The 13,431-nt window shown below is 39.6% G+C and overlaps 1 protein-coding gene across 1 annotated transcript in view; it reads right to left on the bottom strand.

Moving 5' to 3' along the window:
- Positions 1 to 481: 481 nt before the first annotated feature.
- Positions 482 to 13,431, bottom strand: part of SNX27 (sorting nexin 27) — a gene marked incomplete at its 5' end in the record, with an annotated part of 77,744 nt that continues 64,794 nt past the window's right edge. The window contains 5 exons of the mRNA XM_079697641.1: positions 482 to 588; positions 1,487 to 1,546; positions 1,923 to 2,051; positions 2,381 to 2,530; positions 11,851 to 11,940. Coding sequence (XP_079553767.1) covers positions 541 to 588; positions 1,487 to 1,546; positions 1,923 to 2,051; positions 2,381 to 2,530; positions 11,851 to 11,940 — 477 coding nt within the window. The 3' untranslated portion in view covers positions 482 to 540. The remainder of the gene's footprint in view (positions 589 to 1,486; positions 1,547 to 1,922; positions 2,052 to 2,380; positions 2,531 to 11,850; positions 11,941 to 13,431) is intronic.

Genomic DNA, 13,431 nt, shown 5'->3' with positions numbered 1-13,431 from the left:
GTTTGTTTCAAAATAAAGAGAGCAAGAGAGAAGTCATGAATTCTAGTGAAAGGTGTGTAAAAACACAAGCTAAAAAAGGTACTGCCATCAATATGAAATTTAAAAAGAAATATATATATGTATATACGTGCAGCTAATTTGTGTATATATAATTTTTACATACATACATATATATGCCTGAACAGTGCAAATGGATGGAGTTCATAGTTCCAGTTCTAAAAATATAGTACAAGGAGAGTCTGTTGGTATGAGGCCCAGGTGAAAAGACAAAGATACCTTTGGCGAGTTGGTTGGGCTTATTTCTTTTCCTGTCTTAACTCAGGTGACTCCTGGTGCTGACCCATCTGTTGTTCTCTACCAGCTCAATTCCAGAGATATGAAATTCAGAGGGATTATTAATAATATTTAGTTTAGGGCTTTTGAATATAATGACTTTTTTCCTTTTTCTCTTCTTTCGTGTTAATGGTTACTCTGTCTGACATGGGAGACGAAAGGGATAAGAGGATGAGGGTGAAGAGAAGGGAAGAGGGTAACGAAAGGCTAGGTGGCCACATCCCTCTGCTGTGACCTCGCCATCTGGAAAATGTTCTGAAAGGAAAAAAAGAAAAGAGTTACTGGGAAGCCTTAGGTGTCCTCATCTCCTCCCATCTAGAGACAACCCCTCACACAGAAAATGTATGACTGGATGGATGACTTGATCTGATTGGCCTCTTCACTTGATATAACTTTCCATCAAGAATCATAGTCTTTTAGAGTTGGAAGGGACCTAGGATATTAACCATCTGGTTCAGCCTTCCTGTCTCACAGATGAGGAAAGATGAGAAAACTGAGATCCAGGGAGGCTGATTTGTCCAAGATCACAGAGAGAAAAAAAGCTGGGAGAGAATCCAGATCTGATTCCCAGAGCCCAATGTTCTTTCTACTATACCAAGAATATAAATTTTCTTATTCCTGACTTTACCCTCTGAACCTTGAAAACATCTTCTTTGAGAGTAAGTAGCTAATTATTCTGAATGTTTTAAATTCTGTTCCAGCACTGGCATATACAGACAGCAGGAAAGCAGCAGCAAAAACCTTCTCATGCACACACACTCTTGGTTAGCCTAGACAGACTCTTTCACGTCTCACCCAGTCAGAACGGCTAAAACTGAGGACAGCTGCCCTTCTGGGTCAGGAAGAACATGGAGGGAGACTGACAAAAAACAAGCAGAGGAGGCTGCATGAAGTCATGAGAGATGCAATAGCCTGTAGCCAATGGCCAATCTCTAGACAATGGAAGGAGGGCTTTTTGGCACAGTCCGTTTAGCGTCCAAGGCTAATAACCCCTCTGGAAGAATATCCTGGCTCACGTGGGATAACCAGTCTCTAACTAATACTCCTAGACAGATGGAGATGAGGGTCCCAGGTATTTGGCCACAGGACTATACATTTTAAACAAACAAACAAAAAAAGATGAAAAGGTCAATTCAAGATTGTTTAGAATTACCTCTTTTCTCCACTTGAGCTCGCAGAACACCCTCTCGAAGCATTCATGCATGTAATTGAACTGAAAAAAAAAACAGAGCAACACTCACTGGCTTCTCAAGACCAGGCACCAGAGGACCATGCCTTTGAACTCCTGCCCAGAGTCACCTTCCAAACTTGCTCAGCCTAGAGAAAAACCTTAACAAGCTCCATAAAACCCAGGCCTGGCTCATCTGCTATTCTCTGGCTCCTTCTAGTGGTAAGTCAAGTGGGATATGAAATTGCCAATCCTACTCAGGCCTAAAGGAAAGACAGGAAGAACCTGGGGCTCTAGGATTCAAACAGGTTCAGATCTCAAAACAACTGCTCTACAGCTCTCTCCATTTACGCATTTAGCTTAAGGAGAACTTTAAGCCCAATCTACTTTCCCCGTGCATGCTTCCCCAACTACCACTCACATATGGTGTGAAGATTTTAACCCATCGAGGCTTCTTCTCTCCTCGAGCATATTCAAAACAGAAGGCCATTCCTTCTTCATCTGTATCCCATCGTTGCATCTCATCCCATTCAAATGCTATTACCTGGTTCTAAACAACCGAGAACAAGAGCATAAGTTTGAGAATGCTGGGGAGCTTAGGTAAAATGGTTCTGAACCAGACAGCCGAAAAGAAATCAGTAGAGATCTCTACATCATTTCAGGGAAAAGACTGTGACAGAAGAATAAAAGTCAGTGTAAGCAGCCAGTGAAGGTGAGGAGCAGTGTGGATCCAGAGCCTATTTACCCCAGTCAAAACAGTTTTGATATCATTTCCCCCACAAGGAGGAACTGAAACATAGCAAGTGAGTATCAAAGTATACCCGGTGTTCCTGGACCACGCCCCCTGACTTCCCAGCTACATGCTAAATGAACTCTCACCTCCAGTTGTCCTTCTTCAGTGCAGGCATGCAGTTTAAAGTGCGAGATGCTGATGGCTGTGATAACATGCCCCTTTCTCCTGGAGTCACAGGCACAGTGGGGGAAGATGATTTCATTGTAGCCCTCACAAGTCCTTAGCATGTTGAGGTACTAGAGAAAAAAGGAAAGAGAAACAGTGTTATATGGAACTACACCATCATCAGGAGCTGCTGAGATGGCACACAAAAGAACCAAGAGAAACCTCGCAACCTGAAGACCTTGCCTCTGGTCTCACATCCATTGCCAAGCTGGGACAGGACTCCTAGATGATCCTTTATCCTTCTAACTTCCAACTCCATACTTCCAACCCCGCTCTCTTTCTCTACTTATATATAAATGAAGCCAGAAGAGATACTGCAACCAAGAGCCCTAGGACTAGAGGGAACTCACAATGCCATTTAGTCCAGCCCTCTATTTTCACTGTACCTAAGGGATGGAATCAAATCTATCCTTATAATTAAGGTAAGAGAGCTAATGTTTCTCATCTCTTCTCCAATCAAAAGTTAGAATGATCTCAGTGATGAGGATTAAGCTATCCCAAATCTCATATTCATAAAAAGTTTAAGCTAAAGGAAACTTTAAAAGTTAGTCATTTTACAGAAACTCAGAATAATAATGAGACTTGTTTAATGTCACAGGTAATAATAAGTGGCACAACCAGGATTAGAAGCCACGTTTAATTTTGAGGCCTCTGATCCTTTCTCTATTACCAACTAGTCCCATTTAGCCCCACTGGGTCTCCAGCATATATGTCTCCTTAAAAAGCATCTAGACCACAAACAAGTGACATATGTGACCCTCACAGGTACAATGCTCCAAGACTGATCCAGAGAGGTCTCTGAACTCTTTGTCCCTTCTCCTCTACAGTTAAGGCTGGCCTCTCTCTTACTTAACTCACTATGTTGAGTTGAGAGGGGAGAGAGTAAACGAGAATGAATGGGAAGGAGAGTAGAAGAGAAATAGGGAAAAGATGATAAGGAAAAAAGAAGACGCATGGACTCTGACCTGGTTTCCTCAGTGACTGCCTGGGAAACAAGCAAATAGTCTCAAGTCTGTGTGACACCCCCATCTGCATGTCACACAGGAAGAACAAGGCATAGCGGTGATGTGCGCAGAGAGTTAGAGAGAAGACACAGGTATAGCACCCTAGCTGATTTCAACTAGATGGGTACGGAGGTTAGAATACACTGGAGAGCTGCCTTCCGCCTCACCAAGAGAAAAGAAGAGACAGCCACAAAAAGGACCCTAGGCAACCTATGGCTCTGGTACCAAGGAATGGCACCTAAGACTGTCTCTACTGCCACCAGGGACTGTCTGGGAAGACCTAAGGGCCCAGGGGGAAAAAAAATTACACCACAGGCTCCCTTCCCTACTTTGTATTTACTTCTGCTTAGGTAAAATAATAGCACGTTTAAAGGTGAAAACTTATAAATGGGTAGCAAGAACACAGACACAGGGTCAATCAGAAGTGCCAAAATACTTCATTTGCATCATTTTTCTTCTCTGTCTCCCTCCATTACCCCATCCATCCCCCTTTACCATCATCCATCCTGAATCAGTGATAAACTGCTTACGCCTTCTACTGGCACTATGAACAAAAATAAATCTCCGGCTACTATCTGTACTTTGGTAAATATGACAGGCAGTGGATGATAGAGGAGAGAACTCTTCTGGGGTTACAACAAGCAGCAAACAGCACAGAGTAGTGATCAAGAGCCTGGGCCCAGAACGCCCCAGGCTTGAATCCTGGACCCATAGCTTCCTAACTGTAACCTTGGGCAAGTTATTTGAACGCTAGCAAATTATTAAATCCTAGGAGCCTTAGTTTCCTCTTCCATAAAAAGGGAAATAATAATAGCATCTATACCATACAGTTATTTGTGACCTTGAAAAGTATCTAGCATAGTACTTAGTACATAATTAGGTATTCAATACACGACAGCTTTAAAAAATAATTTTAAAGGCTCCATTAAGGTAAGGTGTCATTGGGGAAATTTAAGGTTTTCCCGAGATTATCAGGTCAGGCAGTATTTCTCAGTTTTAAGTGGGCAGTCTCTACATTCCTCGATTTGCAGAAAACATAGAGAAGAAATATTTAAAATTTTACATACATCCAAATTTCCGAAGGAAAGTTAATTTTTGTTTTCAAACATATTTACATAAGGGCGTAGCTATGTACTTCAAACAAAAAATTATCCTGTCTATTCTCCTTTCATATTAAATTCTGAGTAGCTAAATATGTATCCTAAATTACCTTCCTTGATTTGCATACCACTTAGATGATGGTGCGCATCAGGCAAGAGAAGAGGACAGGTATGGCATGGGACATTTTATAAATGTTCAATGTTCAGCAAGATAGGTAAATACTGAAATAGGATGGTTATTAAAGCAGAGACACAGTACTTAACAGAGCAAAACACTTTAGGTGAGGGGATGGAGGTCCATTCTGGAGAACTCTCTGTTCTCCCAAACAACATGCCAAGGGTCAAACCAGATCTAAAATTGAAATAAAGGCCTGAGAGGAACCTTGGAAGCAAATTCTCCCAAATTCCAAGGGTAGTGTTTCTCAAGCACCTAAAGTTGCAGACTCACTAGGGTGCTTCTGTAAAAATCTTCACAAATATTTCTAGATCCTACCCCTAGAGATTCTGGTTTAGTAAATGTGAGGTGGGGTCCAGAAATCTGCATTTTGAGCAGGCTTGACAAGTGATTCCCATGTAACTGGGCTGGCAACTACACTTTGAGAAACACTGACTTCCACGTATACTGCCTTGTGTGAAATCATTAAAAATTATGTTGACAAACACAAACACAAAAACTTTTTTTTAAAATAAATTTATTTTATTTATTTATGGCTGTGTTGGGTCTTTGTTGCTGCGTGCGGGCTTTCTCTACTTGCGGCGAGTGGAGGCTACTCTTCGTTGCAGTGCGCGGGCTTCTCATTGCAGTGGCTTCTCTTGTTGTGGAGCACGGGCTCTAGGTGTGCGGCTTCAGTAGTTGTGGCACATGGGCTCAGCAGTTGTAGCTCGCAGGCTCAGTAGTTGTGACACACAGGCTTATGTGCTCCGCGGCATGTGGGATCTTCCTGGACCAGGGCTCGAACCCACGTTCCCTGCATAGGCAGGTGGATTCTTAACCACTGTGCCACCAGGGAACCCCAAACCCAGAAACTTCTTATTTGTCAGTTCAACAATGGCAATACATAAGTTACACACGTTCACTGTTTGTGTGAGAGTTAAAAAAAAAAGAGAGAGAGGGACTTCCCTGGTGGTGCAGTTGTTATGAATCCGCCTGCCAATGCAGGGGACACAGGTTCAAGCTCTGGTCCAGGAAGATCCCACATGCCACAGAGCAACTAAGCCTGTGTGCAACAGCTACTGAGCCTGTGCTCTAGAGCCTGCAAGCTACAACTACGGAGACCACGAGCCACAACTACTGAAGCCTGCGCGCCCAGAGCCCGTGCTCCGCAACAAGAGAAGCCACTGCAGAGAAGCCCGTGCACTGCAACGAAGAGTAGCCCCTGCTTGCTGCAACTAGAGAAAGCCCACGTGCAGCAACAAAGACCCAACGCAGCCAAAAATAAGATAAATAAGTATTAAAGACTTAAAAAAAAAGAGAGAGAGAAAAAAGAAAAAACAAGTCTTATGTACACTATATTCTCAACCATCCAAATTTGAGATTCAATCTAACTTTGCAAACAGGTAAAAAACAAAAACATTTTGATCACACTGGGTATTACAAACTATGGCAAAGGTATGAGCTGTCCTCTGTATTTGGAGAGCAAGGGAACTTACACAAAGCTTATTTATCTGTTAACTTTGGAGTATTTTGTCAAGATTCAACTTGAGAGCTAGCAACCTGAACATCCCCAATTTACAGAAAAGAAACTGAAAGTGACAAGTTTGTGAATTGCTGAAGGTCTCACAGTGATCTGGCAACTAATCATAGTGATCTGGCCTTATCTCAGGCCTATCAACTGTGCTAAGTTGTTATCATAATGGTATCAAGACCTACGGGCTCTGAAGGGTCCATCTGAGGTGGTAGTTTCAATGTATTGACCATGACCATTGACTAGGCTAATGTCTTTGAACACTGATATCTGAATAAAACCCAAACTTTTGTCAGGGGGGAGGTCTTTAAAATAGGACTGCAGTATTATAGGGCCAGTACACACTTGTACACTGGCACTAGGTTTTCAAGAGAAGCATATTTTATACTCAGTTCAGATGACCCACGGGGAAACCTATCAATGTACTAACTGCACTTGTGTTCTTAACTGAGGATTACAAGATACAAACTTGAGTCTAAAAAATAATTTCATAATAGATTACTATGCTTGTTAAACTCAGATTTTCTATATTTTGCCACAGAACAACCCAAACCTATTTATTTCCTAGCACTTTGCACTGTGCCTGGCACACACTTGGTGCTCAACAAATATTTTTTGTTAAATGTATAAATGGAAGCTAGTGTGTTTAGAGTGCTATATGTGCAAAGAAACAATATGTATTCCATATTCAGAAGGCCTTATGAAATTACTTTGATTCTGTTGGCTTTGACAAAGGCAAAGAACTATTGCAGAGGTGGATAGCCCTTTTCAGTAGAAGATGCAGATGTGTTGGTCAGAATCATGCATTAATATATAGAAGACAATACCATTATCTTAAAGAAGAGGTAGAAGTTGAGTTTTAAAATCCTGTCTCCCACATAGCAAAATTCCCTTAACCAAAATTCTGCCAAGACTTTATTCTATTTTTTAAAAAACATTTTTATTTATTTTCAAATATTTATTTATTTATTTATTTATTTGGCTGCACCGCAGCACGCGGGATCTTCGTTGCCATGTGCGGGATCTTTTTAGTTGAGGCTCTTAGCTGTGGCATGTGGGATCTAGTTCCCTGACCAGGGATTGAACCCAGGCCCCCTGCATTGGGAGCGTGGAGTCTTAACCACTGGAACACCAGGGAAGTCCCAAAACTTAATTCTATTTAAAAGACTTTCGTGCTGTCTATTTCAGCCTGTTGGTATGCAGAACATTGGTGGATGGTTCCCTTTTTGTCATATGAGTGATAAAATAACTATTCCACCTAGATATAAGACTATGGGCTAAGTTCAGTGGCTAACTTGTTTCCATTCTTATTCCAATACAATTAATTAATTTAAAAAAATAAAATAAAATAATTTATTTATTTTTGGCTGCGTTGGGTGTTCGTTGCAGTGCGCGGGTCTCTCACTGCGGTGGCTTCTCTTGTTGCCGAGCACAGGTTCTAGGCGCACAGGCTTCAGTAGTTGTGGCACACAGGCTCTAGAGCACAGGCTCAGCAGTTGTGGTACACGGGCTTAGCTGCTCCGTGGCATGTGGTATCTTCCTGGACCAGGGCTCGAACCCATGTCCCCTGCATTGGCAGGCAGATTTTTAACCACTGTGCCACCAGGGAAGTCCCAATACAATTAATTTAGATGGATCAACATTCCCTCCTAAGAACTGCTCAGAAAGTACAAAAGGAATTCAAGTGGCCTATCAGAATTATTACCAATGCAATTACGGCCTTGTGTAAAAACTGTACGAAAACTATTATGAAAAACTATAACTGGAAAATTTTCAACTATCTGAATTGGCCAAGAAAGAAGTTTTAAGATGATATGAGTGGAAGTTTTCATAAGTGTTCTTTACAAATTTTATTTTTGACAATTTTCATCCCTCTATTTATGGCAGATAGCAATTCAAAACTAATTTTGAAATATTCCAAGAATATCATAGGTAGCCCTCTCCAACAGAATTTTCTGTGATGATGAAAATGTTCCATATCTGGGCTGTCCAGTACAGTAGCTACTAGCCACATGTGACTACTCAACACCTGAAATGTGCTAATGCATCGGAAGAACTAGATTTTAAATTTTATTTAAGTTAAATGAATTTAAAATTAAATTTAAATAGCCACATGAGGCTAGCAGCTAGGGAATCAAACAGCACGGCTCTAGGATATCATACTAACCAAAAGCACTACTGAGCGTAAATGTTTAAGCAAATGCGCAGATGGGAGTTGTGAAAACAAACGATTTTGTGATTGCTAAATCACAACTAAAATAATTTCTAATGTTAAACATCCAAATATTAATTCTTACAGAATCTTATTTTTATCATATTAAATGTTTTGCACATCTAATTTTAGGACTTTTTATTATCAAAAAGAATACTGTTTGGTTATTATTAATAATAAAGTTATATACCTATATATACCACAATAAGCTTTCTGTGTGCTAAATGGAGGAACACAATGGACTTTATATCAAGGTCTGTATCTCTCTCCTTCTTTTTAAATCAGTTAAGCCACTGACCAGGTTGTAAACATCTTCCAAAAATGACTAGAATAGGTTTAAGAGATAAGAAGGGGCATTTTCAAAAAGCACATGAAAAGATGCTTAACATCACTAATCATTAGAGAAATGCAAATCAAAACTACAATGAGGTATCACCTCACACCAGTCAGAATGGCCATCACCAAAAAGTCTACAAATAACAAATGCTGGAGAGGGTGTGGAGAAAAGGGAACCCTCTTACACTCTTGGTGGAAATGTAAGCTGATGCAGCCACTGTGGAAAACAGTATGGCGGTTCCTCATAAAACTAAAAATAGAACTACCATATGACCCAGCAATCCCACTCCTGGGCATGTATCTAGACAAAACCGTAATTCAAAAAGATATATGCGGGCTTCCCTGGTGGTGCAGTGGTTAAGAATCCACCTGCCAATGCAGGGGACATGGGTTAGAGCCCTGGTCTGGGAAGATCCCACAGGCAGCGGAGCAACTAAGCCCATGTGCCACAGCTACTGAACCTGTGCTCTAGAGCCCGTGAGCCACAACTACTGAGCTGGCGTGCCACAACTACTGAAGCCCGTGCCCCTAGAGCCTGTGCTCGGCAACAAGAGAAGCCACCACAATGAGAAGCCCGCGCACCTCAATGAAGAGTAGCCCCCACTCGCCACAACTAGAGAAAGCCCGCGCACAGAAACAGAGACCCAACACAGCCAAAAATGAAAATAAATAAAATAATTTATTTAAAAAAATATGCACCCTTATGTTCACAGCAGCACTATTCACAATAGCCAAGACATGGAAACAACCTAAATGTCCACCAACAGATGAATGGATAAAGATGTGGTACATATATACAATGGAATACTACTCAGTGCTATAAAAAAGAACAAAATAATGCCATTTGCAGAAACATGGATGCAACTAGAGATTATCATACTAAGTGAAGTCAGAAGGAGAAAGACAAATACCATATGATATCACTTATATGTGGAATCTAAAATATGACACAAATGAACCTACCTATGAAACAGAAACACAGACACAGAGACCAGACTGGGGGTTGCCAAGGGGGAGGAGGTTGAAGGAAAAATGGAGGGGGAGGTTGGTGTTAGCAGATGTAAGCTTTTATATACAGAATGGATGAACAACAAGGTCCTACTGTACAGCACAGAGAACTGTATTCAATATCCTATGATAAACCATAATGAAAAAGAATATTAAAATGAAGTGTGTGTGTATATATATATATATATATATATATATGGCTGAATCACTTTGCTGTGCAGCAGAAATTAACACAACATTGTAAATCAACTATACTTCAATTAAAAATATATAGAAAAATAGAATCTATAAACAATAAAAGCTGGAGAGGGTATGGAGAAAAGGGAACCCTCCTGCACTGTTGGTGGTAATGTAAATTGGTACAACCACTATGGAGAACAGTATGGAGGTTCCTTAAAAAACTAAAAATAAAGCTACCATATGACCCAGCAATCCCACTCCTGGGCATATATCCGGAGAAAACCATAATTCAAAAAGATACATGGACCCCAATGTTCACTGCAGCACTATTTACAATAGCCAGGACACGGAAGCAACTTAAATGTCCATCGACAGATGAATGGATAAAGAAGATGTGGCACATATATACAATGGAATATTACTCAGCCATAAAAAGGAACAAAATTGAGTTATTTGTAATGAGGTGGATGGACCTAGAGTCTGTCATACAGAGTGAAGTAAGTCAGAAAAAGAAAAACAAATACTGTATGCTAACACACGTATATGGAATCTAAAAAAACGGTACTGATGAACCTAGTGGCAAGGCAGGAATAAAGATGCAAACATAGAGAACGAACTTGAGGACACGGGAGGGAAGAGGAAGCTGGGACGAAGTAAGAGAGTAGCATTGACATATATACACTACTAAATGTAAAATGGATGGCTAGTGGGAAGCTGCTGCAGAGCACAGGGAGATTAGCTCAATGCTTTGTGACAACCTAGAGGGGTGGGATAGGGAGGGTAGGAGGGAGGCTCAACAAGGAGGCGATATGGGGATATATGTATACATATAGCTGATTCACTTTGTTGTACAGCAGAAACTAACACAACATTGTAAAGCAATTATATTCCAATAAAGATGTAAAAAAAAACTAAGGAAATTAATAATTGTTGGACTTTAGTTAATATATAACAAGTGTACCATATTAAGTAAGATAGGAACTCTGTACTATCTCCTTAGTTTTTTCCGTAATATGAAACTGCTATAAATTCTGTCAATAAAAAAGTAAAAAAAACAAAAAAACAAAAAAAACTAAAAATAGAACTACCATATGATACAGCAATCCCACTCCTGGGCATGTATCTGGAGGAAACCAAAATTCAGAAAGATACATGCACCCCAATGTTTATTGCAGCACTATTCACAATAGCCAAGACATGGAAACAACTAAATGTCCATGAACAGAGGAATGGATAAAGAAGATGTGGTACATATATACAATGGAATATTACTCAGCCATAAAAAAAGAATGAAATAATGCCATTTGCCGCAACATGGATGGACCTAGAGATTATCATACTAAATGAACGAAGTCAGAAGGCAAAAGACAAATACCATATGATATCACTCATATGTGAAATCTAAAAAATAATACAAATGAATGTATATACAAAACAGAAACTGACTCACAGATTTCAAAAACAAACTTGTGGTTACCAAAGGGGAACGGTGGGGGGGGAGGGATAAATTAGGAGGTTTGGGATTAACATATACACACTATATGTATTAAATTAGGAGGTTTGGGATTAACATATACACACTAACATATACACTCTGTATTTTACTATATGTAAAATAGGGATAAACAGATAATCAACAAGGACGTACTGTATAGCACAGGGAACTCTACTCAATATTCTGTAATAACCTATATGGGAAAAGAATCTGAAAAAGAATGGATATATGTATAACTGAGTCACTTTGCTGTATATCTGAAACTAACACAACTTTGTAAATCAACTATACTCCAATATAAAATTAAATTAAATTAAAAAAAGAGATAAGAAGGGGCATTTTATAAAGAGATTATGGGGACATAAACCTACCATGACCATTTTCCTTTGTTCATACAGCTTCTGTAATTGGTAGGATTTTTCCTCTGCCTTGATGTAACCTTTTTTCACATCATCAACAGCCTGTCACCAAAACAAGGCAGGGAAGAAAGAAATGTAAAAATTAGTATCAAGTACATTCTTGGTAAAAATAGACATAGATTCATTTTCACAATAACTCTTATCCATCTGGTTATCACCAGTGAACTCTGGCATACGGGTATATTTACTGGAATAAGTAGCATTTAATGAGTGTCTGGTATGTGCTCAAGGATTGTTCTAGGCATGTGAGGGATCTGGTTTCTCCTGTTAAGAGATTTAAATTCTGGTTAATTTATACATGAGAAAGAATTACAGAAAACAGCAAGATAGTATACAATACTGTATTAAAGATAACAGTGAAGTAGCAAAAAATGACTGACATAAATAGTAAGTGATACATGCAGCCAGAACAGGAGAGCTTATTGCTAACCGTAGTTATCAAGGAAGTCTCGGTTGGACCCCAAAGGAGAGGCTGAATAGAAGAAACTACAAGCTAAAGTCAGGAAACAGGAATGGGTTTGACCTTAAATACATTCAGGAGACAGACTTGCCTGATTTGAATAAAGGGTACATGTTAGGGGACAATGAAAAATAATTCTGAATGGGTAGGTTAATAGGGTATGAAGGATCCTAAAGAGCAGGCACAGGAATTTAGACTTAAGCAGAGTAGAGAGCTAAAATAAATAATAAAAAAACTGTTGCTGTTATTGTTGTTTTTTAAGAAAGACTGATCTGTATATGACTGCCCAAATGATTTAAGCCAAGGAGAGAATGAAACAAGGGAGATCAACGATGTTGTGGTACTTTAAGCATGAAATGAAACAAGACCTTTATCTAGGGTGGTAACAACTGGAAGAGAGGAAGTGATAAATCTGAGACCATGAGCCGAAAAACTTTCAGAGAGGACTTGATACAGGCATGAAGGTACCCAGATATAATATTCTAATATGCTAATTCTAAACTATTCCTGGTTCAGCCAGGAATGTATGAAACATACATCCCCTTTCCAACCTTATCTACTCCTCCTCGACTCCAAGAAAAACTTAAAAAATCTAATGGAAGGGAAAACTGATCTTTGGGAGGAAAAAAAGAAAAAGAACGAATAGAACCATTTGTTCAGGGCATTCAGGATCTAACCTCAGTGAGTTACTGAAAGGACAACTCTATACAGTCACCAGGCAGGGGCCCACTTGAATCTTTATCAGAAAACTGCTGATTTCCTTAAGGTAGAAATCATTCCCCATAGTCTTTTAAGGGAAAATATTTGCGTAACAGAATGAATTCAGGACTGAAGTTACGAGACTAGTTCAAATTCTAGCTGTCACCTACCAATATGCACTTGAGTAAGTCACTTAAACCCTCTCAGTCTGTAAAACAGGAATAACACTCATCTTGTAGGTGGACAACAAAATGAGATAAAAGATGTTAATAGTTTTGTAAAGTATATATAAATATATATAAATAGTTACTATCATTTATATTAGCATCATTTAGCTGTTAAATTCCTCTAAGAACCACACAAGGATATTAATA

This window comes from Hyperoodon ampullatus, assembly GCF_949752795.1.
Source record: "Hyperoodon ampullatus genome assembly, chromosome: 2".
NCBI classification, from domain to species: domain Eukaryota; kingdom Metazoa; phylum Chordata; class Mammalia; order Artiodactyla; family Ziphiidae; genus Hyperoodon; species Hyperoodon ampullatus.
This window is presented reverse-complemented; position numbering and strand designations above follow the sequence as displayed.